Below are 27,959 nucleotides of genomic sequence, written 5' to 3' on the forward strand. Positions count from 1 at the left end.
TCCTTGTTTCTCCTGCCTTGATTAATTTTGTCTGCACTTCCTTTTTCAGATAGTTGTTGTTGTTTTTCTTTTTAAGATTTGTCTATTTAATTGTATATGAGTGTACATTGTATATGTATATGAGTGCTTACATGTGTGTAATGGTTTAAACCGTTTGAATTCAGCACCCATGGAAGCCAGAAGAACATTAGAGATCCTCTAAAACTGGGGTTACAGCAGTTGTAAGCATACATATGGGTTCTAGGAACCAAACCTGTAGACTCCACTGCCAGTGCTCTTAACTACCATGCCATCGCTCCAGTCCCAGTTAGATGCTGCTGGCCACAGTTCTCTTCTTCCTCTGTCCTCTGTCTTCCTTACTCAGAAAGGTGTATCGACAGAATGGCTTCCCAGTGTGTTTGTGTGTATGTGAGAGGAACTTTGGATATCCAAAGTGGGCCTGACTTAGAAACTGGCTTTTAGTAGCTCTTGAGTTGGGGAGGTGACTCCGTAGTTGTCTTAGTTGGAATGTCTGTGATAAAACACCATAACCAAAAGCAACTTGGAGAGAAAAGGGTTTATTTTAGCTTATAATCCTCAGGTTAGACTCCATCACTGAGGGAAGTCAGGACAGGAACTCAAGGCAGGAGCTGACACAGAAGCCATGGGGGTGGGGGGAGAAGGCTGTTTACTGGCTTGTTTCTCATGGCTTACTCAGCCTGCCTCTGTAGACCACCAATGGCACATCCAACAGGAAACTGTGCCCTCACACATTAATCAAGACAATGCCTCACAGACTTGCCAGTCAATGGAGGCATTTTCTAGGTTGCCATGTCTTTTTTCCCATATATAAATTTGACATAAAAGCTAGGCAATGGAACAGTTAAGTCACTGGTCGAGCAAGAGTAGGGCCTCTGAACTCACACAAGTGCTAGGTGAGGGTGCTAACCCAGCTGAAGTCCAGCCTGGGCTGCAGAGGTGACAGCCCCTGAGCAGGACAGCTAGTGAGAATAGCCAATGGAGAGCCCCGCCTGAGTGAATGAAATATAAGCGTGACCAAGGATGCTTCCTGGCACAAACAACATTCCTCCATGCGAATGCATGCCCACGCCCCCACAAACATGTATGTTCCCACATGCACCTATGCCCCCATGTACATACATGCCTCCACATACATGCATGCCCCCACATACACACATGCCTCCACAAATATGCATGCAGCCACATACACATATGCCTCCGCATACATGCATGCCCCCACATACACGCATGTCCACACATACATGCATACCTCCAAACACACATGTACCCACAAACACATATGCCTCCATATACACATGTCTCTACATACTTGCATACCCCCACATACACATATACCTCCGCATACACACATGCCTCCACATCATGTGTGCCTCCACATACATGCACATATACATGAAAACAGCTTTTGTGGCCCTTTACTTTCTTCCAGCTTTTGTTTCTTTTATGGGAAGTAATCTTGATGGTGGAGCTAAAGGGCAGTTTCAGGAGTACCTCGAAAAGCCCCTGATTCTGACTCTGCTATCCTCGGGCTGCTGCTCAGATACCATGGCTGTGCTGGCCACACTGTTGGTCTCATTGCTTTCTGAATACCCAGCAATCCGTTAGGTTAGGAGCGAGCCCTTTTCTGATATAGTCAAACACAGCAATTCCGAGGGTGGAGCAGTTTCAAGTCTATTGCTCTATTAAACCTTTGACTTCCTGGCCCAGATATCCGGTTCCGCCCCTAAACTGTGCACAAGAGACCAGTTCTCCCCCAACAAGTGGCTCATTGTTTGAATCTAATTATAGCAAAGTCGAGACTGTGTCTAGGCGACACCCACCCTGTACACTTTCTTCACGGTGTGCTCTGACATATTCTAGGCATGTTATCCCAGAGAACAGTCCCTTGGGACATGTGTGGCGGGGGTTAAGACTCTGTTCTTTAGGACACGTTTTGGTAATTCACTCCGGGGACATAGGGGCGACTGTTGAAGCAGGCTTGTGTGTGTGGTGCTTCACGTTGCTCTGTTTGACATTTTGCAGACAGCATTTTCCCCGGGAACGAAGAGGCCTTGTACTGCCGTTCTCACAACAGCCTGGACCTTAATTACTTGAACGGCACCGTCACCAACGGCAGCGTGTGCAGCGTTCACAGCGTCAACTCCCTCAGCTGCTCCCAGAGCTTCATCCAGGCTTCTCCAGTGTCCTCCAACCTTAGCATCCCTGGGAGTGACATCATGAGGGCCGATTACATCCCCAGCCACCGCCACAGCACCATCATCGTGCCGTCTTACAGGCCGACCCCAGATTACGAGACGGTCATGCGGCAGATGAAGAGGGGTCTGATGCACGCAGACAGCCAGAGCCGGTCTCTGCGTAACCTCAATATCATCAACACCCATGCCTATAACCAGCCCGAGGAACTGGTGTACAGCCAGCCGGAGATGCGGGAGAGGCATCCCTACACGGTCCCCTATGCACACCAGGGGGGCTACGGTCACAAACTTGTAAGTCCGTCTGACCAGATGAACCCCCAAAATTGTGCGATGCCTATCAAGCCAGGGGCCAGCTCCATCTCACACACAGTGAGCACTCCAGAACTAGCCAACATGCAGCTCCAAGGAGCACAACACTATAGCACAGCCCACATGCTCAAGAACTATCTATTCAGGCCGCCACCCCCTTACCCTAGGCCCCGTCCTGCCACCAGCACCCCAGACCTCGCCAGCCACCGCCACAAGTACGTCAGTGGCAGCAGCCCTGATCTGGTAACTCGGAAGGTGCAGCTCTCCGTAAAAACCTTCCAGGAGGACAGCTCACCTGTGGTCCATCAGTCTCTGCAGGAGGTGAGCGAACCCCTCACAGCCACCAAGCACCATGGCGGTGGCGGCGGTGGCACGGTGAATAAACGCCACAGCCTGGAGGTGATGAACAGCATGGTGAGAGGCATGGAGGCCATGACACTGAAGTCACTCAATATCCCCATGGCTCGCCGCAACACCCTTCGGGAGCAGGGCCCTTCCGAGGAGACGGGCGGCCATGAAGTGCACGGTCTCCCCCAGTATCACCACAAGAAGACGTTCTCGGATGCCACCATGCTGATCCACAGCAGTGAGAGCGAGGAAGAGGAGGAGGCCCCGGAGGCTGCACCTCAGATTCCTGTGCTTCGAGAGAAAGTAGAATACAGTGCCCAGCTGCAGGCTGCCCTGGCCCGCATCCCCAACAGGCCCCCACCTGAGTACCCAGGGCCAAGAAAAAGTGTCAGTAATGGGGCACTGAGACAGGACCAGGGGACCCCCCTTCCTGCCATGGCCAGGTGCAGGGTGCTGAGACACGGACCATCCAAGGCCCTCACTGTCTCCCGGGCAGAGCAGCTGGCTGTCAACGGTGCCTCTCTGGGTCCCTCCATCTCTGAGCCTGACCTAACCAGCGTGAAGGAGCGGGTCAAGAAAGAGCCTGTGAAGGAAAGGCCGGTGTCAGAGATGTTCTCCCTGGAGGACAGCATTATAGAGAGAGAGATGATGATCAGGGTGAGTGCTCCCACTCCCCGGTCAATGACGGTAGGAAGCCCCGGAGCTGGAGGCTTGGAGGAGGGAGGCTTCGGGATTTAAGGGATTGATTGTGGGCATTTCAGGCAAGAGTGATGATGTCACCAGATGTCAGGGATGCTTTTTCAAATAACACCTTCTGTCCCACTGTCGTTCCTGGCTTGTGGCTGGTGTGTACTTGGTATAGGGACAGCTTAGTGATTGGGTATGTTCCTGAGGAGTTTACCACTGGGTACTGGGCTCCAGTCCCCATCAGATCTGCAATCTAAGAAGCACGGGCACGTGTACCATGCATGCATGCATCATGCCACACATATGAAGATACCCTGCTGTATTGCTGTACAGATAACCCTTTACTGGGATGGGCCCAGCCTAGAAAGCTAGTTCTTTTGTTGGGGCGAGACCACATGATGATAGATGTGTATATACAAGACAATAAACTCCTCTTACAATGAGAATATTGTTGGATTGTAGTTGCTGCTGGAAAAAAAAAAATCCCCCTGTGACTGCTTTTCCTGGAAATCCTGGCCTCCTTAAAAGTCATTCGATTACGTAACTAATTGATCTAATGGGCTTCTTTTCCATTCATCGGGGCTGTGCTGTCAGGTAGCTGGCCTTTGGTTAAGATCTCTGGAAGGAAGACTCGTTTACATTACGTTTGCTTTGTTGGAGGTCGCTAAACTCATTGCTACTTCTTCTGAACTCGTATTTGGGAATCAACCCAGAGGGAGGACGTGAAGGCCAGTTTTACAGAGGCCACACTGCCGGGTTCAGAGATCAGATCCAACCTTGTTACCTTAGAACGTCCTGAAGGAGGCTCAACCCTGAGGTTCTGGTGGCCAGCAGGATGGAGACACTCAGGAGCAGCATGGATGGACTTAATGCTTCTTCCATTGCAGATGGAGAGGGAGATGGTAGAGTTTGTACCTGTGCCTCTGGGATTCATAAAAAAAAAAAAAAAGCGCACAGCTTTGACTGGGGTGAAATGCGGGGGAGGGTACCATGAGGAGACAACTTTCCCAGCTTGGAAAAAAGTAATTCATTGGTGTAAAGTGATGTTTCAACACTTCTTGGCTCCAGGCCTCTTAAGAGCCAGGCTCGCTTCAGGAATCCATCCCTGTGAGCATTGAGCCTTGAGGTCGGCCCTGCCAAGTTGAGACTTAACGATGTCCACATGGTCTTGTAACCTCATCTTGGTCAACCCCGTCTTCTTACCCAGATTAAACAAATAGCCTGCAGCCATGACCCTGGTGCCGGTCCTCTCTTGGAAGCATCACACAAACTGAGAAAGAGCGAGGAGGAGCTGTTTTCTGCTGGTCCCCTCCCCCAGTTCTGTTTTATTCCAGGATAGTGGATCATTCCAGCTGGCAGACTACACCAGTTAGCTTTTAGCTCAAGAACACGACTGCCCAGGTCTACACTCTTTCCCCTGTTAGACGCCGCCTCACCCAGCCTCATTCACAGGCCCTTTGCTTAGTGTCCCAACCTCAGAGAAACGCCAGGAGGTCCAGCAAGAAGGCCGCCCCTGCCAGTGGCTCCAACACCCAAGATGAATCTTTGTCTTGAAGTCTGTGTCTGTAATTACTGGCCTAGGGAGCATCCACACAGCTTCCATACTCCTCTGTGTATGGAGAGGAGAAAAGAAGGCTCCTGAAGCCACACCAGACCCCTTTACTAAGAGAACAGAGAGAAACCTCAAGCCCTTGGGGACTGGAGTGGGAGGGGTGGGTACAATGAGAGCTCAATGGCTTCTTAAGTGGTGAGTGGTTCAGAATGCTGCCTTAGGGCTCGTCCTTGGCCCATTGAGGACACTTCCCAGCCTCCAGCTGGAACAGTCAGGTACAGAGCACAGAAAGCCAACTCAGGCCTTCTAGTTTGATATAAAGACAACTGATAAGAGGTCAGTTCACTATCACTGTGTCTAGTTCTCCCCAGGTAGCAAGTGAGCCATTCCCAAGGTTGGCAGTCCCTGCCCTCTGATGGCAGAAGTGTGAGGATTACTTACAGGTTTGCGATACCCAGAGGGACACAATGGGACCCTGTCTCAAAATCAGACCACAACAAAACATTTGAAGCATTTCAAAATTCAACGACAAGAGAGGACAGGAGAGAGTTACCTTTCACAAAACTGAGCTAGCACGCAAATAAATCCAAAGTCATCCCGAGGGTTCTTGTGGCCCCACGACCACCCTTTAGCTGCCTGTCACATCCTCATGGCTCACACCTCCTCTCCGATGCACCCTTGTATGTCTGTGGGTCAGCCTGTCACCTGAGCAGTTGTACTGTAGGGAACATCCTTCATAAAGGCTTCCCACCCACTGTAGGTAACACCATGGTGGCAATGAGGCCCATGCAAGATTGTCCCTGCCACCCACTCCCACCTTCTTCAACAGTACGGCTTCATCCATCAAGACACCTCCTCTGGGAGTTAATTAATAAACGATAAAATAAGAAACCAGGCTACCATAGGACTCAGACATCTATAGACCGACATTGTTTTCAGATAACATCCAAATGTTTTTTTGCACATTGACCCCTGAATGTCTAAGACAAAATGATTTTCAAGAGCTGTGCCCAGTAGACTGGCAGCAGGAAACAGAGGATCCCACACCCCTGCTGATGCCAGGGACACGAGGGTGTCCTACAGTGGACCCAACATCCAGCCCTGACTACACGAGGTTCAGCCTAACGATGAGGGGGAGATAGAACTTGCCAGTCCACACTCCACTGTTAGCCCTGGATGAGCTCGAAGGACAAAGGCTTAATGGTTCATCATCTGGTGGTGACCTTATTAAGCCCTGGTAGACCTTGTTCTGGGGCTGCCAAAGCAGATGTCTTGTGGGCAAGGAGTAAATGTAAGAGTCCGCTCTAAAGTCTGAGCCCCTCATAGTGGTTCCCCTTTTGCTGGTGCGTATGGTGCTGTTAATCAACATGGTAGCTGGTGGGTTTAACACCATTAGTTAGTGCAAATGGCCTGTCAATGGGAGAGACTCCCACGTACTCCTCTGTGTTCTTTCTCCTGTCTTCAGCCTGTATCTTTCTAAAGTGTATTGTATGAAGCCCTTTTTGTTCTCTTGCAACTTCCCCTTTCCCCTTGTGGCAAGGTGTATTTGTTAGGGAGTCTGTCTTTATCTTTCTAACGTATGAGTTAATTAAGAATAAAAGCCCTGGGGTCCTGTAAGAACTGGCTTCCCTGGGCATGATGGGAATAATGGGAAGGTTGTGTTTGAATTTGCCCTGCTGGTGGTGAATGTCTGCATTCCTTGGCTGGGGAGTTACAGATTTGGGGAGATTAAAACGCATTCCAGCCTTCCCCTGGAATTATAAACAATGAGAACGTGTCTTTTCTTGCCGAAAGAATCTAGAGAAGCAGAAGATGACTGGCCCGCAGGCACAGAAGAGACCGCTGATGTTGGCAGCGCTGAATGGGCTCTCGGTGGCCCGAGTGTCGGGGCGGGAAGACGGTCGCCATGATGCCACCCGAGTCCCCATAGACGAGAGGGTGAGTTCTGGGCTTGTGAGGTGTGACCTTTTCTCTCCGCTTCCAGATTCTTGAAGTTCCTCTTTGTCTAGACCCGCCAGTGCTGCTTGCCGTGGGTTAAGTCTTTCAATGGAAGAAGACGATCTAAGTGTGCTGTGTTAGAGCTGACCCTTTCCAACATCTCCTGTTTCTTCATTGTGGCCTCTGCACTTTATCAAGCTGGCATATTGATGCTTGATTAAAAAGTCTAGCCCCAGGGCTGGCGAGGTGGCCCAGTGGGTGTAGGGGCTTGCCGCCAAGTGTGATGACCTGAGTTCAGTCCCTGGAACTCACATAGTGGGAAGAGCGAGCCGTCTTCCTCAGGGTGTGCTCTGACCTCCCCACAGCTTGCTCCCCTCCTCCAGATAAACGTAACAGCAAAGGACCCCCTCGGCCAGGCTGTGTGAGCTCATTATCCCTTCGCTATCTTTAATTGTAAGGAGGTGATTGATGTAACAATCAATCCCTATATGCATTTGGTAAGATTTTACTATTGTAAGATTTTACTAATTTATTTATTAAGGACAAATGCAAATTTGCCTTATGATGTGATTGTCTTACTTGCTTCCCTCCTGCAGTTGAATCCAAATACATACTCATTTCAGGCATACTGAAGGCTGATGGGGGAAATGTTTAAAAAAAAAAATCTTTATTTTCTACAATGAAACCATTAAGTTTCTAAAACTACAGAAAACTCTTTTGTAAGATGAGAAAGTTAGTTTCTCTGAGTATCGTACTCTGTGGTTTTGGTTTTGGGTTCCTGTGGTCCCCTTCGAGGACTGCAAGATGATAGGACCCATAGTTCTTCGGGTAGGTATTGAGAGCCACCATCCTGTGTTGCTGTGGTGGAGAAAGGGGCCCTGAAACTGCCTAGCTTGCTATCAGGAGGCCCAGAAACTGTTTTTCCTAAGGTCACTGAATAATATTTAGAGCGTTAGATTTCTGTCAGCAGACACTTGGTTTTGGGGTCAGAAGGGACATTTTCCCAGTTGACACCATGTATTTGAAATTAGTACTTTGGCCAAGGAAAGGAAAAGGTAGGGGGTTTTGTGAGGGTTAATCTTCAGTGCTCTACCACTGTGAACTGGTGCTGTCGTAAGATTTAATTCAGTGAACCCTGCTCTGAGAGTGGAGAAAAGGACGCCTGGACTGGTGAGGGTAACAAGGAGCTTAAGCAGCCAGGACTAACAAAAGCTTTGACTTTTGTTAGTCAGGGTTTGACTTTCCACTTAAGCCAGGCTTTGCAGTATGTATGTAGCATGTAGCTTGCAGTATGTAGCTGAGTGAGAAGGGAAATGGCTGTCAGACCAGAGACTTAGCAACGGGCAGCAGTAAGGGCCGTAGCTGAGCATCCACCCATTGACTCTCCATCTTGAAAACCCCTGAGAGCCTGCTTGCTCTGCTGAGTTGAGACAGCTGATACCTCCTTCCCTTGCAGCTCAGAGCCCTGAAGAAGAAGCTGGAAGATGGAATGGTGTTCACAGAATATGAGCAGATCCCAAACAAAAAGGCCAACGGCATCTTCAGCACCGCCACTCTGCCTGAAAACGCCGAGCGCAGCCGGATCCGAGAAGTTGTCCCATACGAGGAGAATCGAGTGGAGCTCATCCCAACCAAAGAAAACAACACAGGCTATATCAACGCCTCCCACATCAAGGTGAGGGGCATGTCAGAGGCATACGGCAAGACGCCTGTACGGGCTGAACTCGTTACTGCAGAGAGCCTTTCTGATGTGCTAGCCCTAAGCCATGGAGAGTGGGATTGTCCCGTTGGTTTGTGCCTCACAGGTGGTGGATGTTGGAACAGTCCCCACCTTTCCTGTCACTACCTTTTTACTCTGTTCCACAGCAGCACAAACTACTGTTTCTTCTTTATGATATCACAGCCAGTTCACTTTAGAGCCAAAATCTGATTTCCAGGGCTGTCCATGAGAGCAGAGCGATCGATACACAAACCACGGTTGGCTGCAGAGCAGGTCCTCAGTCATCAGTGGTGGTGTGAGGTTCATGGTTTACTTTTTAGATTTGTTTTTATTTTATGCACTTGCCTGTGTGCACACATGTGCGCTGTGTGCATTCCTAGCAGCTGTAGAGGCCGGAAGAGGGCATCAGATCCTTTGGAACTGGGGGTTTTGGAGGTTGTGAACCCTCCGTGCTGGGGTGAGGAGCCGCAAGAGCAGTGAGTGTTCTCAGTCTGTCAGGCATCTTCTCCAGCATGCAGTGCCTGGGATTTCTGTTAATGTCTCAAACACTTCATGTCGCAGTATGCTGTAGCTTAGCTAGGCCTTAGACAGAATTCAGAGCTGTGAGTTCATGGGCCCCTAAGCAGCTCACCTTCCCCAGCTTTGGTAATACCCAGTTTGGGGTATAGTTTTTTAGAACACGGCTCTGAACTCTCAATTGGGAGAGTGTTTTGAAGGCTCTCGCTTGGTCAGTGGATACAGGGCTTTTATTTTATCATAGTTTAGTGTAGCTTATTTTATTGAAATAGAGTTTTTCTGTATATCCCTGGCTGTCCTGGAACTCGATCTGTAGACCAGGCTGGCCTCGAACTCAGAGATCCACCTGCCTCTGCCTTTCTAGTGCTGGGATTAAAGGTGTGCACCACCACTACCATCTAGCTGGATATAAGATGTTTTTAACCAACACAGTTCACCTGATTAATCTGTATGATCAGTAGCTTTGAACTCTTACTTTTCTTGGATTTTTCAACTCTGGTGGAATTGCCAGAAGTCTCCTTTGACCCTCTTAAGGTGTAGTTAGGAATCTGGGTTGTATATCACTGAAAACCAATTTCCATATGGGATGTGATGGTATGGTATAGTGCTTTTATGCATAGGGCATAGATAGGATTGTGTGTGTGTGTGTGTGTGTATGCATTTATAACAAACAGGTATTTTTTTGGCTCGTATTTTTGAGAACAAAACTAATAAAATAATGAACGCCAGGGATCTCGTAAATAAACCAACAATGGCATCAGTTAGATTAGGAAATAATGAGCAGAATAACACACTCAAAGATGAGGACTCCGCAGCTGCTTCCCAATGAAGTGCCTCTGAAAACGGTACAGAGGGACACTCTCCTGGCCTCTTCCCTTGGCCCAGTCTCCTTCCCATTTTCCATCTGCTCTTTGGAAACAGCTGTCACTCCGCATAAACAGTGCCCTTCGGGTATTGTTATCCGAGATGCCATCCCTTCTGCGGTATTCTCCGAGGCCCACATTTCATCCCTCGGATCCAGGGTAGACGTGGGTGCATTTCACAGGCCTGGAGAGCTTGCAGGAACTTGCCGTTGGTTTCTGGAATTGAGCTATATATTTCCCCACTGTTTTCTCCCCCTGGGTTCCAAGCAGCAGTTAGCACAGAGGAGAATGGTGTCCTCCAGAAGGGGAGTCACAGGATGTCCTGCAGTGGGGAAGTCACATGATATTCTCCAGAGAGGGAGTCACATTGGTTTCAGTGTGGCTTTTAATGCTCTCCTTTCAATACTTGGAAGAGGCAGATTCTCTGCAGTGTTTATGGTTACTGTATGCTGGGTACCTGTTAGTTTAAAGGCCTAGTCCCACAGACGGGCCACATCTCCCCAACCCCCAACAACTCAGTCTGTGGGTGTTTTCTCCCACCAGTATGTAGAAAGTGGATTTCCTTGCCAGCTCTGACCCAAGCATGTCTTGTGTAAGGAGACGATAGCTGATGGTATTCTTGCCTAAATCAAGTCGGTATGGAGTTTCATAAAATCATTGAGAAGGAAAGTCAAACGGGGACCCCTCATTGCTTCCGGGACCCTCCAGGGGCTCTGCCCCTCACGAATGTGTAAAGGGGCCTATCTGTGTCGTATCAAGGCACAGGAGAGGAAGAGAGAGACACAAAGTGCATTGCACCAAAGATACCATTGCACCGAGAGTGTGACCTCAGCTCTGTGGGCCTGGCCTTGCCACCGGGATGGTTTTGCATGTAGACTTTGTTTTTATTAAAAGTCTGCCCTATAACCCTGTTCTTCAGATTCGGAACCACAGCCTTTTAGTGGTTGTAAAACTGATTTTCTGGTTGTAATCATGCATAAACTCTAATAAAATATGAAATGTATAAGCCTACAAGGTGCAGATTAACTTAGGTATTGTTTCTGTAACTTAGATTCTGTTAATTTATTCTTAAGTTATGTGGATATACCCATCTGTACCTGTGAGTTTATATGAGTTCATGTGTGTATGTTTTGTATATGGGATATATGTGTGTGTGTACACATGTATGACTGTACTCCCTCTTCTATGCACAAATGGAGGCCAAAGGTCGACATCAGTTCTCTTCTGTATCATTTGTAACCTTATTTTTAATTACATTTTTAATTACATTTTCATTACATTTGTTTTGTGTGCCCAGTGTCTGTGTGTGTGTGTGTGTGTGTGTGTGTCTGTGTGTGTCTGTGTGCGCGCACGTGTGCAGGTCAGAGGATGACTTTGCTGCTCTGGGGGGTCAAACCTAGGTCATCAGAGTAAATGGTGGGCACCGTCACCCAAGGAGCCATCCCACCTCACCCCTCTGCCTTACTTTTTTGAGGTAGGGTCTTTGCCTAAACCTAGACTCACTGTTTCGGTATGTTTGGCCAGCTAGCCCTAGGGATCCATTCTCTTCAAACTCCCTAGCATTGGGATAATGGCACACAGCACCGGGCCCCACCCCAGCTTGTTTGTGGGTGCTGAGGATCAGGCCTAGGTCTCCACGCTTACACCGTTGGGCACTTTTCCCACTGCGCTATCTCCTCAGCCGGTATGTGTGTCTCCAGCCTGAAGTTGTTTGCCTGTATCGAGTGCCGCATGCAGTAAAAGATCAGGTGAGTATGACTTCATAAGCTTGCTTTAGCAGAAAAGTATTCTGGTGCCAATGTGTGTCGTCTGTTACTTAACGGAATTTTAGGATGGCATCAACCCACTTGGTCCAAAAGAAGTTAGAGTGGAAGGTAGTTCCGGCTGCTTGGCTCACTTACCGGTGTGTTCCTCGGCTTGCAGGTGGTGGTCGGCGGATCAGAATGGCACTACATCGCCACCCAGGGGCCCTTGCCACATACGTGCCATGACTTCTGGCAGATGGTGTGGGAGCAGGGAGTGAATGTGATCGCCATGGTCACTGCAGAGGAGGTAAGGAGTGGCTTACCTAACACCCTTGTCCTGGGGAAGGGGTGGTCAGAAGGTGAGCCTGGTACCCAGGACTTTGGCTCAGCTTGCTCGATGCTACAGCTCTGTGTTATTGAGTATCCACTGCCTGGTAGTGTAGCCTGTATGTGTATGTGTGTATGAGTGTGTATGGTGTATGTGTGTGTATGAGTGTGTGTGGTGTGAGTGTATGAGTGTGTGTGGTATGTATGTGTGTGTGTGTGTGAGTGTGTGAGTGTGTGTGTGTGTGTGTGTGTGTGTGTGTGCTTGCAAGCTTCCTTCCCCAGAGATAGTTTACAGTGGACTCTTTCTCTCTTCGAATTTTCCCTTGTGACATAGTTCAGTACAATGAAAACCAAACACAGGATCAAAAACGACCAAACTTGAGTTCATCCAGCGGACGGTGTGTACTTCGCAGAACAGTTCAGTCTGTGCTGGGTAAACACAGAGGGCCTCCCAACCTCAGGCGCTGCCAGCCCCGCATGCCACCATGCTTATCAGCTGAAAGGAAACCAGAGCCACTGCATAGGAACTAGCTTTATTCTTCAGGGAAAAGAAAAAGAAAATTCCTTTTCTTTCTTTGCCAAACCAAACACAGACTCTCTGTTGTAGCTGTGGAGTTGGGCCTGTGGTGTAGGGGCCTGCACGCACCTCCCCCGTGCATGCCACACTGCCTGCTCAGAGTGTGCTGACATCGAGGGAAGGGTTGGATTTCCCCTCCGTTGCACTCTCAAAACATTTACCCTCCTTCCCCCTTTTAATCCTCATGAAATTTCAAATTATATTTTCAAATTCAATTAGGGAACCGGCTTCATGCGTTTTACCAAGACCTTTGATATCGTGAGGCCTGGTTTCCACCTGTTACTTCAGGACCGGGAGGGGAGAGAACTGGGGCCAAAAATGCCAAGTCATAGCCACACCATGACTACCAGTGACCCCACCATGATCATCAGTGGCTCCACTATGAGCACCAGTGACTGCCCCAGGCAGTTCATTTCTGGAACAGTCTATGAAGAGCATGTCAAGTTCTCTAGGTTTAGGTACCTCTCTCTCTCTCTCTCTCTCTCTCTCTCTCTCTCTCTCTCTCTCTCTTTCTCTCTCTCTCTCTCTCACACACACACACACACACACACACACACACCTTCCACCAAGAAACTAAATTCCAGGGCTGGTGAGACAACAGAATAAAGCAGAATCTAGTGGTCCGTGGGTCAGCCAAGGCTGTATCAGTTTGTAAAATCCAGAAATGACTTGGACACTGAAATAAATAAAATAAATAAATGTTTACATTCTCAGAACAACCTACTTTAAAAAATGTGTGTGTATGTATGCATGTATGTATGTGTTGAGTATGAAGGCATTAGATGTCCACATACAGATGGTCGTGAGCCACCATGTGGTTGCTGGGATTTGAACTCAGAACCTCTGGAAGAGCAGCTTGTATTCTTAACCACTGAGCCATCTCTCCAGCCCCAGAACAACCCACTTTTACAGAATTGGTATAAAAGGAAAAAATACTGGGGACCTAGGGAGACTCAGTCAAGCCCAGTGGTTCCAGACAGGGTGACTTGTACCCCCCCACCTCCCAAGGATGTGTCACCTTACAAGCAGGCACACTGATAAGTCCTTCATTTAGTCAATTATTTAGTTGTCTGCCTTCAGACAGGATCTCAGGTAGCCCAGGTTGACCTCAAACTTGTTTGCTATATAGCTCAGGCTAACCTTGAAGTTTTGAACCTGTGTCTCCACCTCCCACGTGCTAGGATGACAGGCACACAGCACCTCACCTGGTTTGTTCAGTCCTATGGATTGAATTCAGTGCTTTATGCTTGCTATGGATGCAGCCCACCCTCTGAGTGCATCCTAGCTCAGATGGGCTCCTCTAACCATCAGCTGGGTGGAGTCTCTGCACAGCTCAGTGCTCCTTACATCTTCCTACACTCAGTCTCTTCACCCATCCCCACTCAGCCACCAGCCCCTCCATGCTTCCCACCCCACACCAGGGATTTCTGAACTGTGCAATGTTGAGAGGGGGGAAAAAGGCTTTGTAAGTGTTAGATTGTACGTGGTCTCAGCAAAGATGTTAAAAGTTGGGAAGGAAAATGGCACCTAAGGGGCTCTTCGATGCTTTAGCTGTAGGTTGAGCTGAAACAAGCTGGAGCAGCTCTGGGTGACAGGGGCAGTGTGTTAGAAAGAGCCCTGAGCTGTCGGCAGCAGGAGAAGCAGCACCTGGAATGACCACCAGAACGTGCTGCGTACCGACCACTCTTTTGGAAGCCTTAGGTGGCTTCTGTTCTCTGTGGGCGGACACCCAAGCTCCCTGTGGGGAGGTGAGGCCTTTCCTGCCTCCCAGCCCGCATCCCCCTCACCTGCTCCTCTCCTGCCACCCTGCAGGCCTTTCTTGTTCTCACTCACCTGGTGGCTTTTCTGGACGTCTGTACTTACTGTGTTCCATCTAAATCCCCCACAAGGTAACAGGTAACAACCTGGGCCCACATCTGAAGGGTCCGCCCCAGCAGACGCTTCTTCGAGCTATGACTTAGGAATTGTTGTCCGCGCTCCTGCTCGTGGATCCTAACCTCAGTAGGATAAGAGCGCATCCCCTGACTTGTTTCTGCTTTTGCTTTTGTGTGTGATTCAGGAGGGTGGACGGACCAAAAGCCATCGATACTGGCCCAAACTGGGGTCCAAGCATAGTTCCGCCACCTACGGCAAGTTCAAGGTCACCACGAAGTTCAGGACAGATTCTGGTTGCTATGCAACCACGGGCCTAAAGGTGAAGCACCTGCTGTCCGGGCAGGAGAGGACCGTGTGGCACTTGCAGTACACGGACTGGCCCCACCACGGCTGTCCAGAAGACGTCCAAGGATTTTTGTGTAAGTTCTCCCCAGACTGAATTTTGCCGAAGGCATCGGTAGCCTGCCAGTTGCGTGGACTGTGGCTATGCCTGCTCTTAAGAGACTTGAGTGTTATAATACTGAAGTCCCCTCACCTCTGCATGGGACAGGGAGGAGCAATAAGTGTCTCTTGCTCTGTTAACGTCTTATGCAAGTCTGCAAGAGTGTGATAACCTAATTCTGCATGGATCCAGACTTTTAGTGTCTCGATAATCAGTCACTGTCTAACATGCTGTAACATGGATGAATCCTGAAGACTGCACACCAAGTCAAAGATGGCAGGCATCAACACATAAGGGCAGTAGGATTTGCCCTGCATGGGGAACCTGTATCAGGCAAATCCATTATGTGTATTTTTCTTTTCAGGGCAGGGCTATTTTTAGATACTGATTCATGAGACTATATGGGTGCCATGTGTACCAGGTAGTGGCCCAGGGAAGGTAACCAACAGCAAGTGGACATACTGTGCACATCACAGAGACCCACTGTGTGCAGACCCACTGTGCGCACCACAGAGACCCACTGTGCGCACCAAAGAGAACCCACTGTGTGCAGAGACCCACTGTGCGCAGAGTCCCACTGTGTGCATGTTGGACAACATCAGAACCTTGGGTTTATTTTTGATATGTTTAGAATCTGCCATAGGGTCTGAGAAGGCTCACAACACAGAGACAAGAAAAGACCTAGAAAACAAAACAAAACAAAACCTGGCCGGGCGGTGGTGGCGCACGCCTTTAATCCCAGCACTTGGGAGGCAGAGGCAGGCGGATTTCTGAGTTCGAGGCCAGCCTGGTCTACAAAGTGAGTTCCAGGACAGCCAGGGCTATACAGAGAAACCCTGTCTCGAAAAACCAAAAAAAAAAAAAAAAACCAAAAAAAAAAACAAAACCTGATGCTTTGACAGAGAGATTACATTTACCACTAACATGGGGAGGGGCCTTGAGGAGCACAAAGAGCACGGAGTAGGCCAGTGATGGGGCAAAGAATGCAAAGCCCCAGAGAGGCTGAGTGACCAGTTGTCTATCCCAGCTGTCCGTGAGGTGGGGTGTGACCTCTCCACAACTTCCCGCCCTCATAGCAGCGCTAATTATTCAATTTAGAGAATCTTCTGCTGGTGGACTTGTTAAAGTTGTCCCTAAGAAGAAAATCTGGGTAAATACAAATAGATTGGCTTGATGATTGACAGCTCTGCTGACAGGTGGCGCCCACGAGACGCTCTGAAGTATAGTCAGAATGACCGGTTAAGCTACTGGAGGACACAGGGCATCCCTTTAAAGAGTGTGGGTTGCCCAAGGTTGATTTTGTAAGAGTCTTGACTCAGTGATGCTGTATGATACCATGGAAACGCTGGCTGCTGGAGTCCAAAGAACCTATTTTACTTGTTACATGATTATGGCAAAAACCATTCAGGATCCTGAGGCTGTTTTTCCTTTGTGTCCCTTTGGGACAGTAAGCAAACCTTTGTGCTGGGCTGGGCAGCTGCTAGAAGCTGTGAGAACGTGTCTTGAACCCTCCACCCACAGGCTTGTTTTTTTTTTTTTTTCATCTGAAAATGAATTCAAGGCTACGTTGACATTCACTGATTCTGTGCTGGGAAAGAGGATGGGGCAGGTGGCTGCTCTTTCCCCAACAGGAATTGGCTCTGACAGGCGGGCATTTCAAGGGGACTTAGCGGATGCTCTGATCCCAGTCTGTTAGTGGTATGAAATACTGTAAGTAATGTCTAGAATCATCTGCTAGGGGGACTTGGGGATTTGCAGAGAGGGAAACAGAATTTAATTTTTTAAAAAGAACTATTTAAAGAACAAGTTCTCCTGTGGACTAATTGACTCCCAGCTGGTCTCTTCTGGCTTCGGGGTGTTGCAGCAGTTACCAGCCAAATGATTAGCGTCTTATAAGAATTGCAAATTATTATGACTGGAAAACAAAAGAGTCACCCTCAGCCCTGGTGCCTCCCCCGCCATTCCCCCCTGGACACAAAGTCATGTGACACACTTGGGTGACAAGATTCACATTTTATCCTGCAGCCTACTTGGAGGAAATCCAGTCAGTCCGACGCCACACCAACAGCGTGCTGGAAGGCATCAAGACCAGGAACCCCCCCATCGTGGTTCACTGCAGCGCGGGGGTGGGAAGGACTGGGGTGCTGATTCTTTCCGAGCTCATGATCTACTGCCTGGAACATAACGAAGTGAGTCGTCCGCCTCTCCCTTGCCACCTTTTGATTGTGTTGGTTTTTATGGGATGGAAAGTGAACTTGGACCTGTGCATGCATGTGTGGAGGCCACAGTTCAACCTCAGTGGGCCTCCTTTAGGTACCATCGGCATCTCTCGTCACTAAATAGATACTAGGCTGTCTGGCCAGTGAGCCCCAGGGCTCCTCCTGTTCCACCTCCCAGTGCTGGGATTAAGTCCACACTACCATGTACAGTTACTGTTCACAACTATGGTTCTTTAAACATTTATCTCAGATCCTCACACGTCTGTGGCGAGCAATTTACCAACTGAACCACAGTCCCAGGCCTCTCTCTGAGTGCTATATCTTGGTACCAGTTCTCACCAGAACCATGCTCCTACCAGCTTTGTGGTCGACTCCTCTCCGCTGACCAGTTGCTCCCAGCTGGACTCCAGAATCTATAGCTTTGCCTTGTCTCTTACTGCTCACTGCTGTGTGTAGACTCCTAAATACAAGAAGAAATGAGGGTGTTCTAGAAACAGCCAGCAAACCTGACTGCCGTGGGCACTCACTTCCAGAAGCAGGCAGATGAGTTCTGTTGTGGTTGTTTGACGTGGCACCTGGCTCTGGCACATGTAGTTCAATGTGTCCTGCATTTCTGGGATGTGCTTTGGCCCGAATCCTGTGTGATGATGGATGCATCTCTGTAGGACATGGTTATTGTCCTCCTCATGGTATTATTGGTATGCTGTCTGGACTCCACCCCCACAGTTACCTGGCAACAGCCAGGTAGGCCTGGCCCACTATAAAAGGGGCTACTTGTCCCCTCTTCTGTCTCTTACTCCTGCTTCCCACTTGATTCTCTCTTGCTTCCCCTCTCTCCACACTCCCCATCCCACGTGGTCATGACCAGCCTCTACTTCTCTACTCTCTCCCTCTCTCTGCCTTTCTCTGCCTCTACCACCCTCTTAACTCCCCTCTCCATGTCCTGAATAAACTCTATTCTAGACTATACTGTCGTGTGGCTGGTCCCTCAGGGGGAAGGGATGCCTCAGCATGGTCCCACCGAGGCACCCCTTCCCTCACACCTCACCACACCCCCATAGAATATATTCTTATACTTCTTTGTCTTTTTATAATCACAACAGGTATAGTTTTCATCTGGGGACGTTTGCCCTTGTCTGGCTTGGCAATATATTGTGTATGTAGCACACAGGCTGGCTATGTGGGCCAGCATTGGCCGTTCTTTGTTTTAATCACATAGGAGTGTGTTATCTCGAGCTGCCATAGACTCTGGAGTTACAGTGAGAGCCATCGACAGCAGCTCTGCTTTCATTCACATAAGATTGTGTGCAGGGTGGGGGCAGTGGTTTTGGATTCTGCGTCTCCGTTTTTGTGTGTTGGTTTGTGAAAGTTCTAGGGAGCTAACCCAGAACTTCACACCTGTCAGGAAAGTGCCCTCCCTACCACTGAGCTGTGCGCCCCCCAGTTCTGGGTGTTTTCTTGTGCTTCTTAGTGGGTCTTGCTATGTAACCCTTACACCAGGTCCCAAACCCTAGCCTGTAAGGTTAATAAAGGGACATCCTTACCTCTGCTCTATGGAAAGCCAGGCCCAGAGGAGGAAAGCCAGGCCCAGAGCAATTGTGTGATGTAGCTGGTCCTGTGTAACTTTAAGCAGCTGTCTGACGGCAGGAAGCAAGCTCTCCTCCTCTGAGGTCACTTCCTGCCTTCACACTGTTTCCAACAAGCTGTTCAGGTTCCAGATCGTGTAGCAGGGAACTCTTGTTCTGTGTAATGGATGCTTCAGTGTGTTAGTACGTGTACTCGTAGACTCGGAGATTTGAAAAGCAGCTTTATTTAACACTGCCCTGTCCTTAGCTCTTTGGAGCCCCATCCACAGCCTCTGGGAAGGCTGGAGATCACGTTGCTCACCATGCATCAAAGCCAGCCTGGGGCAGAATGGGTGTGGATTGGGGGATGCAGCCAACGGGGATCTGGTGGGCTCCCCCCCAGGCTCAGCGTGGCTCAGTGCCCCCAGTCCCCGCTGTGGTGTGTTTCCTTCAGTACCCAGTTGCATGCCAGCACATTCCTTGCTGGTGTGGGACAGTCCTAAAACAACTTCTGTTCCCATTGATATTCAGCGATAGCAAGGTGACTCACACAGTTCATTTCCTTCCCCCAGCGCTAGCACAGCCAACCTTATCTGTCCCGTTTGTTTCCCAGGGTTGCTGTTGACCAAGGGGCAACCAGACCAGCTGCTCCGCCCCGTGTGTTCTTCAGGCCTGGCTCCTCCCACTCCTGTCTCCCTCTCAGGAGAAGGGCCAACATATTAAGTTTGTTCTTTAAACAAAGACTTTTTAACAAATGAATATAAGACCGTTAGGCCTCCTTTTTCCCCATCCCGGCTTAGCCTGCCTTTTCTTTTTCTTTTTTTCTTTTTCTTTTTTTTTTTTTTTTTTTTTTTTTTTTTTTTTTGAGACAGGGTTTCTCTGTATAGTCCTGGCTGTCCTGGAACTCACTTTGTAGACCAGGCCATCAGAAATCCGCCTGCCTCTGCCTCCCGAGTGCTGGGATTAAAGGCGTGCGCCACCACGCCCGGCTTAGCCTGCCTTTTCTAATTACTGAGGTGATTTGCGTGTTTTGTATTTTTGGTTTGTGATTCTAGCAGCGTTCATCTTTGTCAACGAAGAAGTGGCTTTTCTTTTTCCCCACACTTTCCCCCCCTTTTGTCTCATTTAAAAAAAATATTTTTAATCACGTGGAGATGCTAGGTTAGGCATGTGTGTGAGTACAACGCCCACAGAGGCCAGAGGAAAGTGTCTTCGGCTCTGACCGTGGTTGTGAGCCACCCGATGGGGGCGCCCGGAGCTGGTGGCGAGTGTGGAGTCCTACCTCTTGAGCTGTCTCTTGCCCGACCATTATCTCGTTCTCGTGACTCACAGCAGTTGATCTGGGGGAGTGAGGGGAGATTCCACCGCTGTGAGGTGGTGGCTGTGAGATCAAGGTTGGTCTCCAGGCTGCTTTGCAGTGTCAGTGCTGTATGGCTTTCCCTGCTGTTCATGGTGTGTCAAGGACCATGTCTGCCCTGCTCTGCATAATGCCAGGGGCACTGTGGTAGTAGGAGGTGGGGATGGGGGTGGGGTGAGGATGGGGTTCTGGTAGCTGTGATGTGGGTATTTGGCATTCGCCACAGTCCACTGCTTTGAGAACCTTGCACTGTAAGTGCAAACAGCTTTCAGATTCACCCACACGAGTAAACACACACAAACACGGGTGAACGATACCACACCAGGAACAGGGGTCTCCAACCCTGGCACAGAGCTGATTTCTAAAGCCCTGGAGGGTCAGAACCCTTAGCTCCGCCTCCTTCCTGGTTGTCCTCCTTCCTGGTTGTCCGCAGTGGGCAGAGGTTTCTCTGCAGAGAGCGGAGATCTCAGGGGAGGCATTCTGTCTCAGCCTGTGTGCCCTTTCTGTTCCCTTGCAGAAGGTGGAGGTGCCCACGATGCTGCGATTCCTCAGGGAGCAGAGGATGTTCATGATCCAGACCATTGCGCAGTACAAGTTCGTCTACCAAGTCCTCGTCCAGTTCCTGCAGAATTCCAGGCTCATTTGATCTCCTCGGGGATGCAGCTTCTGGAGGAGGGACCCAGCTTTGTCCTGCAGGGGGCGCCACTTCGACAACATCTGCCTCCCCCATCCAGAGGCGGATGGCTGGCAGCAGGCAGGAGCCAGAGTTACTCACAAACATCATGTATTATTTTATATGAGATAATTTATTTTTTTCCCTCTTTGGAATAAGTTCTGTGAGTTATTATATAATGCACCCCCTTCCCCCGCCCCCGCCCCACAATAATATAGTGCTTCTCATTTGAACCACACGTTGACTGATCTGCAGTGTTAGCCTCCGGGAGGGAAGGTGGTGGCCCCCATGGGACATTTTAGACACAGAGGCATAAAGGGAAAGCATCTCCAGTTGCAGGCAAACTGGTAATGCTCCAGTCAAAAGTGGCAAGAGAGAGAAGCCATCCTCAGCTGGAAGGGAGAGAGCCAAGGTCCTGGAAAGTCCTTCCCACACTGGGTTCCTGCACCTTGCTGGGTGCTTGCTTGTCTCTCCTGCACGTCTGTCCTCGCCCTCAGCAATCTTTCTCCGGAAGCCTAGGTGAAGGGTGGAATTGGCTGGAGAGCATGGTGCCTCCAAGGGTGGTGATGCTGTCTTTGGTCAATGGGGGCGCTGCTGTCCTTTCTCTCACCCCTTGTTCTGGCTCAGAAGTCTGATACAGTGATGGATGACAGGCTGGGTATCTGCTGCTTTGTCTTGTATACTCACAACACTGTAGTCTGGTGGCCCTGGGCCAGGCGGTCTGCACAGCTCAGCCCTCTGCCTGATTCTGATTGTGAGAAGATAACCCACCAGGGTGGGAATGGAGTTGGGTGTAGCTTCGGTGTGGACTCTTCGCTATGTTGCGTGTGTGGTGGATGGTGACGTAGAAGATGAAGTTCAGGTACATTCCATCTTCCTATCTGTTCTTAAGTTGTTAGAAGGGTCTTAAGGAAACTCACATTGGGGAGCTGTCAGGCACTTAGTAGGGCCCTGCCCGGGAGGTACACAGCTGTGTCCAACTCACTGTGTGCTGCTTGGTTTTAGGATGTAGCTAATGAGGGCTGAGTTGGTTCTTCTTGGAGCTTCCTTGTTGTCCTGAGGCAGAGCTCCTGGGTGATCTTGAATTTGCTGTGTAGAGGACGGCTCCTAATTTTTCACATCTTCCCCTCCCACGTGCTCGGATGTCAGGTGTGTCCCACCACACATGGGCCACCATGGCCCCTTGTTATGAATGCTGAGACTGTCTACTACAAAACCTTCCAGCGCCTCCCTTTCCTGCGTAGCCCAGCCTGGTCAGTGATGATATCAACCATGTTCGATTTGAAGCCCAGTTTCCTGCTTATGTCTAATTTTGCTCAGAGTATAATTTTCTAAACTGTGAGTTTGTGGAACTGAATGTGTCAGGTCTTCCTCCACAGTTACATTTTCCCTATTTCCTGAGCTGAAAAAGACCAAACAGAAAGTGTGTGTCTGTGGCGTCTGTCTCCACCCCCTAGTGAATGCTTATGACAGCAAAATCCCCATGAACTCCTCTGGAAGATGAGCCAAGCTGTCTTCACACTGGGCAGGGGTGGTGTTGGTGCTGATGTTGATACAGCATCTGTGGGTTCAGAATCTGTAGAAGAGGTGCTTCCACCCTCCCTTCCGCCATGCAAATTGAATCAAGGAGTCTAAGTGTGCAAGCCTTGTGGATCTGGTGTACTCCTTTGATGATGTTTCCCCTTTAGATTCGGTCCCACTTACGGTTTCTTTATGCAATGAAGAACGCTGCTGATCCTCTCCTGTTGTCTCTGAGCTGTAGTCGGTCAGAATGTATCTCCCTTGGGCAGCAAGGAGATATGATGCCCCTTTGCACTGGTCACGGGGGTGGGGGTGGGGGGCTGTTTCTACCCTGTGTTAGCAGAACAAGGTGAGGGAAGATGTCAGTTGGCTACCCAGCTTCCTAGTGAACACATGGTGAGACCTAAAGGAGAACATTAAGTGTCCCGAGTACGTATGTGTTCCATTCTCAGACACCGTTGCTTCTGGTTCTTCAGTAGCATTCCGAATTCCTTTCCCGTCCCCAGGAAGTCCCGGTGGATCTCTGGTTAAATTATCATCAGGCATAAAAAGTGGCATCTGCATAATGATTGCCCAGAGATGCTTTCTATCTGGGAAGTGAGCCAAGGAATAAACCTTGAAGCAAAGTGTATTAAATTAGTTATCTGGTTAGGCCTTTTGGAAAGATTTCCTGTGATGCATGGGGGCCAGAGCTGGAGTTGTCAGGGCCCATTGCTGCAGTTTGGATTTGAAGGAGGGGCAAAATTAAAACGGGAGCCAGTAAGTCATCCCATCTCACAGCAGAGCAGTGGACTGCTTGCTCGCTGGCCCTGGTTTGGAGGTTTTCCCAGTGGTACCACACTCTTTTACTTACACTCATCAGCCTACGTCCACCTTTGTCCTGGTTCAGGGGTCTCTGTATCCTGGCTGCTTAACATGGTGTCTTCATCCCTGAGATCGTGAGTTGTGTTAAAGGTGAAGCTGCGGAGTTTCTAGCTGGGCTGTGACTGGTCTTAGGTGGCTCTGCAGTCACTTCAGGTGGAATCCCAGGGGTCAGGGGGCTGCACATCCTCATATTCTCCTTTTTCAGTAAGAAGTAAGAGGAGAAAACAGGCAAACAGGCATGTAGGTCGCTTTATGGAGGTGAAGGCTAGTGGGTTCCTCTGATCGCTTGGAGATGAGCCGCAGATGCTAGGGAGGCTGAGGGCATCTCACGTGGACTGTATCGTGTAATAAGCTTTGATTTAATGTGTTTACTTTGGGAGACTTGTACTGTTATGAGAAAGGGATTACTCACGGTTAGAAGCAAGCTGTCATCCCGTTCCCCCCAACACCCATCGCAGTCTTGGGCTCTCTCAGCTACCTCTGCTTCAGGACATGGTCCTCATGGGACACAACCACCAGCTTCTAAGCAAGCCATACCCGGCCCTCTCTCAGCTTCCACTTTCAGCAGCTACCTCCTGTCCATCAGCATTTTCCTGTGTCTTTTCTAGTTTAACGTAGATTGACCTGCAGTGCATTTCCAGACTCACTGAATACGTAATAACTGTTTCTTCCCCAGTTCAGGCAGGATGTAACGCCCGCCATTTGTCTTTTCTACAACTAAGCTAGTGGACACATTACTGGTTCTTTGTGACCCTGCTACCTCGCTGTGCTGGCCTTGTATCTGGTCAAGCTGGGAGGTGCCCCTGATTGCTGATAGGCTGGGATGACAGATGTGTCGCTATGTAGTCTTCTGTCATTCCCTTGAAGCTCAGGCTGGCCTGATTATCCATGAGCCATTTAGGCTCTCCCCTCTTTAGTGGCATGTCTGATGGAGAGAGTGAATTTAGTTTATTGATTAATGTTTGGAGAAGATGTGCCAGTTACTGGAGGTGGAGAGGGGAAGAATACCAGGTCATTCTAGAATAAACTCAACGAACATGATTAGCCCTGACCCCTGTTTGTAATAATTTATTCATTTTGTCTCAGTATTAGGAATGAGCTGTCCACGGAGTGCCTGGTCACTGCCGTGTGGCCCTCAGCTTCTGCATTTACCAAAGATTCTGTCGCTGCTGCTTCTTGTCAACGCTCTAGCCAGGCAGCCAGCAACCAGGTTCTCATTCAATGTTCTCTCTCCTCGAGTGGCAGCTCCGGCTCACTCTAGCAGAGAGCTTTGAGCCTTCCATGGGAACGGCACATCCCCCGATGACCTACAACTTGATGCGTTGACCCTGGAGGGTGGACTCAGTCACAGTTAGCCCCGGAGGGTTACTACAGTCTGAGCATACTGGCCTTCACCTCGCTTCTGTGTCCTTCGGTGGCAAATCACCTTTCCGGGGACATCTGCTGAATGTAGTACCCACATGTCTGGGGAAATATGAGGGTGTGCTCAGCACATGCTGCCAACCCAGCTTATCCAGATGTCAGTTATTCTACGGGAGCTGGGACACTGTCCAGCAGCTTGTCCACATTCATCCTCTCTTTCCTGTTCTCAGCTTTTGCATTTCCATTATAACCTTCGGGGAAGTGAGTGTTTTCACCGGGTGTGTCCAGTCCTTCGTAACCTTTGCCGTTTAGTACGGTACATCACCTTTCTCGGGCTCTCGCTGACGTGTTCCCGTTAGCCTGTTCATCACTGGGCACTGGGGGTCTGGCACCCTTCAATCTCATGGATGGATAGTGCGCTGCTGTTTGGAGATCGGTTCTTGCCGTTTGGAGCTGGGTTCAGCCTCCTCATTTTAGAGATAAATTAAAGGGCATTTGGTTGTCTGGCAGGGGTTGGAGCAAATGCCAGCCTAAATATGGTTAACTGTTGCACAGAAAGTGACTCTTGGGCTACACTCTTGCCAGCAGGACCATCATTCACTAAAAGCACTCAGAGCTTGTCCAAGGACAGTAGAGAGAGGTTAGATCACCCCTGAATTTCTTACCCAAAATTTTTTGGGCATATAAATTTTTTGAACCCTGCCACAATGTCAGAATTGGAAACTATGATGCAACGCCCAGGAAGACTGTGCTCCAGCCTTGAGATCTACTTCTCCTGGGCTCCTTTCCTGCTCCCTGTATTGGGTTGTGACGTGGGGTCTTTGCTCTGGGGACTCCTCGCCTGGTACTGCATGCTTGTGAGCAGAGAGTTCTGCCCATGCCTGCTCCTCCCATGCTCAGCACTCGCAGTCTCTCTTGCCTGTGAGTGCCAAACTCGGGGCTGTGCAGCGGCCATGAGCGTCCTTGTGCGGGGACGAGGTGGTGCCCCGGGTGGCGTCACTGTCTGCATTCCAGGTCACTTTGTCCACCAGAGTGCCGCCAGCTTTCCTTCCTTGCTCACTTGCTTTCCAGACCAGCTCTCTGAAGCTCACTTTTTAAATTTTACCCTACCTGTCCACGAAGCTCCTATAAAAGTCAAATCTGGCAAAGGACCATGGTCTTAAACCTCTCTAAAATGTCCACAGAGGAATTCTTAAGAAAGAATGTTTCCGTGGTTTCCGGGGGTGTGGGATGGGATCTGGGAAATGAGTGTCCAAGATGAATCATGTAGAAGGCTTCTCACAACAAGGCCTCCCTCCTGTCCTAAGGGGCAACACTGTCCCTCAGTACCAGAAGAAAGGAAAAAAAAAATGACGGCTATTAGTGTGAATAGAAATGAGGGCAGCAGGCTTCCTGTTTGTTTTCAGGTGCCCCTAGCAGGATTTGGGGTGAGGAGAGCGCTGTGGTGACCTGCAGTCTACCTACTTCTGGCTTGCTGGACTGTTCGCTTCAGTCTCCCTGGTCAGCTGTGGGACAGGTGCACCTCAGGGCTTCCCAGGGAGCCCCACACTGCTGTGATGGATAGCTAATGCATAGTAAGCTATCTATTCAACCCCCTGCCTTCTTTATTTTTTCTTCCCCAACCTCTACCTTTAGGGACACAAACTCTTTTGGGTAGAAAGCTGAGAGGGGAGAGGCTGTTTTAGATGGTTTTTTTCCGAGCCTTGGGGTGGGACCTCCACTAAACCTTCAGGAATGCCGAGTGTAGCCAGGTGGCTCGCGCTTGGCGTTCTCGGAATTTCTTTGGGGCTCCAGCCTCCTTCAGTGCAGTGTTGGCTAATAAATACCTTCAGCATTGAACTGAAAACTGTCCTTTGGAGCCATTTTTTTAGACTCAAAGGCTGTAAAGTTTTATTGCAATTTCCTTTGAAGTTCCTTGCCACTATTGGTAGTCCTAAAATTCTGTAACCATTCTTTTAGATACAAGCTCACACTTCCTTAGAGATGATGTCCCTTGGTGGTCAGCTGACCTGGCTGAGGGTTCCCTGGGGGAGGTTACATATGCAGATGACTATTGAAAGTGTAACCTTTTGTGACGTGTTACATAATAACTGGCTAGTTTGCTTCACTAGTCAGTCACTTAGTTCAGTATTTTGATGCTTGCTTTTGATTGCTTCTGTCCGATGTCAGGAGTTTTGGTTTCCTCCAAAATAATTGACATTTAATAGTTTTATTTTGAAATGATGCATAGACACCCCCACCCCCAGCTTAGAAACCAGCTTTTTTTTTTAGGGTTCTTGGGTCAGCCCACAGAAGCCCTCAGACCTCAGCCATCATGGCTGGAATGCAGTGCTATGCCAGACGTGGTTGGCTTTTGTGGGCTGGCCTGGACATGGGCTAGCACCCACTACATTGTAAATGGTAAAATAAATAAATAAGAAAATATAAAGCATTCCAGGTTGGGACTCAGCACCCAGCCTGTGGCAGCTGCTCTGTCCTCGGCAGAGATGGCTGTCAAACCTCTCTCCTAGCAAACTGCACCTAAGGGCAGGGGAAGGACAGAGGAGACAGAGGACATTCCTTCCTAAGTTACCGATGATCACGTTGACTGCTTTGGCAGAGACTCTCTGTCACGTGAATAACATTAAATGCCCTAAATAAAGCTATGCACACTGTCCCATGGGCTGTTGTCTCTCGGTAACAAGCTTCCGCTCGCCAGCCTCACACAGCTCTGAGGTGTAGGGTGCCGACTTTTGACAGTATTCTGTTGCACTGTTCCCTCTCTCTACAAAGTCTTACTTAGGTATTGGTTGTCTCTGTCCTTGTCATTGCTGTAAAATGTCTCCTATGTGCCTTTACAAATGTGAGATCTTTACTCTAACCCCCTTTTGTTTTTGGTAAAAGATATCTATTGATTTCTACATGCAATAAACCTTGTTTTGAGAGAAAATACCTGTGTTTTTGTAACACACCTGCACTAGTTGAATTCACTGGCTTCCCCTATTCTGTATGTGCCCGCTTGTGTGGGTGCACATGTGTGGGTGTGCATTCACATGTGTGTACATGCCTGTAGAGACAGAGGTCAACCATGCGTATTGTTCCTCAGGAACCATTCCCCTCTTTCATTGTTTTGAACAGGGTTTCTCACTGGCTTGGGACTTCTGATCCAAGCAAGCCTGGGGATATCTTGTCTCTTCCACTGGGTTTACACACGTGCCACCAAGCCGAGTTCCTGAGTTCAAACTCAGGGCTTCACGCTCACGAGGCCAACACATTACTGACGGGGCTATCTTCCCAGCCTTAT

At 49.3% G+C, this 27,959-nt stretch overlaps 1 protein-coding gene across 3 annotated transcripts in view; it reads left to right on the forward strand.

The window, feature by feature from the left end:
* The window catches only part of Ptpn14 (protein tyrosine phosphatase non-receptor type 14), a 149,223-nt gene extending 121,630 nt beyond the window's left edge, over positions 1–27,593 (forward strand). For all 3 annotated transcript variants that reach the window (XM_029477885.1, XM_029477888.1, XM_029477889.1), the window contains exons 13-19: positions 2,044–3,530; positions 6,907–7,050; positions 8,507–8,725; positions 12,073–12,201; positions 14,858–15,092; positions 17,141–17,304; positions 20,774–27,593. In XM_029477885.1, the coding sequence (XP_029333745.1) occupies positions 2,044–3,530; positions 6,907–7,050; positions 8,507–8,725; positions 12,073–12,201; positions 14,858–15,092; positions 17,141–17,304; positions 20,774–20,902 (2,507 nt within the window). In that variant the 3' untranslated portion in view covers positions 20,903–27,593. The remainder of the gene's footprint in view (positions 1–2,043; positions 3,531–6,906; positions 7,051–8,506; positions 8,726–12,072; positions 12,202–14,857; positions 15,093–17,140; positions 17,305–20,773) is intronic.
* The last annotated feature ends 366 nt before the right edge of the window (positions 27,594–27,959 follow it).

The sequence above is a fragment of the Mus caroli genome, chromosome 1, assembly GCF_900094665.2.
Source record: "Mus caroli chromosome 1, CAROLI_EIJ_v1.1, whole genome shotgun sequence".
Taxonomy (NCBI): Eukaryota; Metazoa; Chordata; class Mammalia; order Rodentia; family Muridae; genus Mus; species Mus caroli.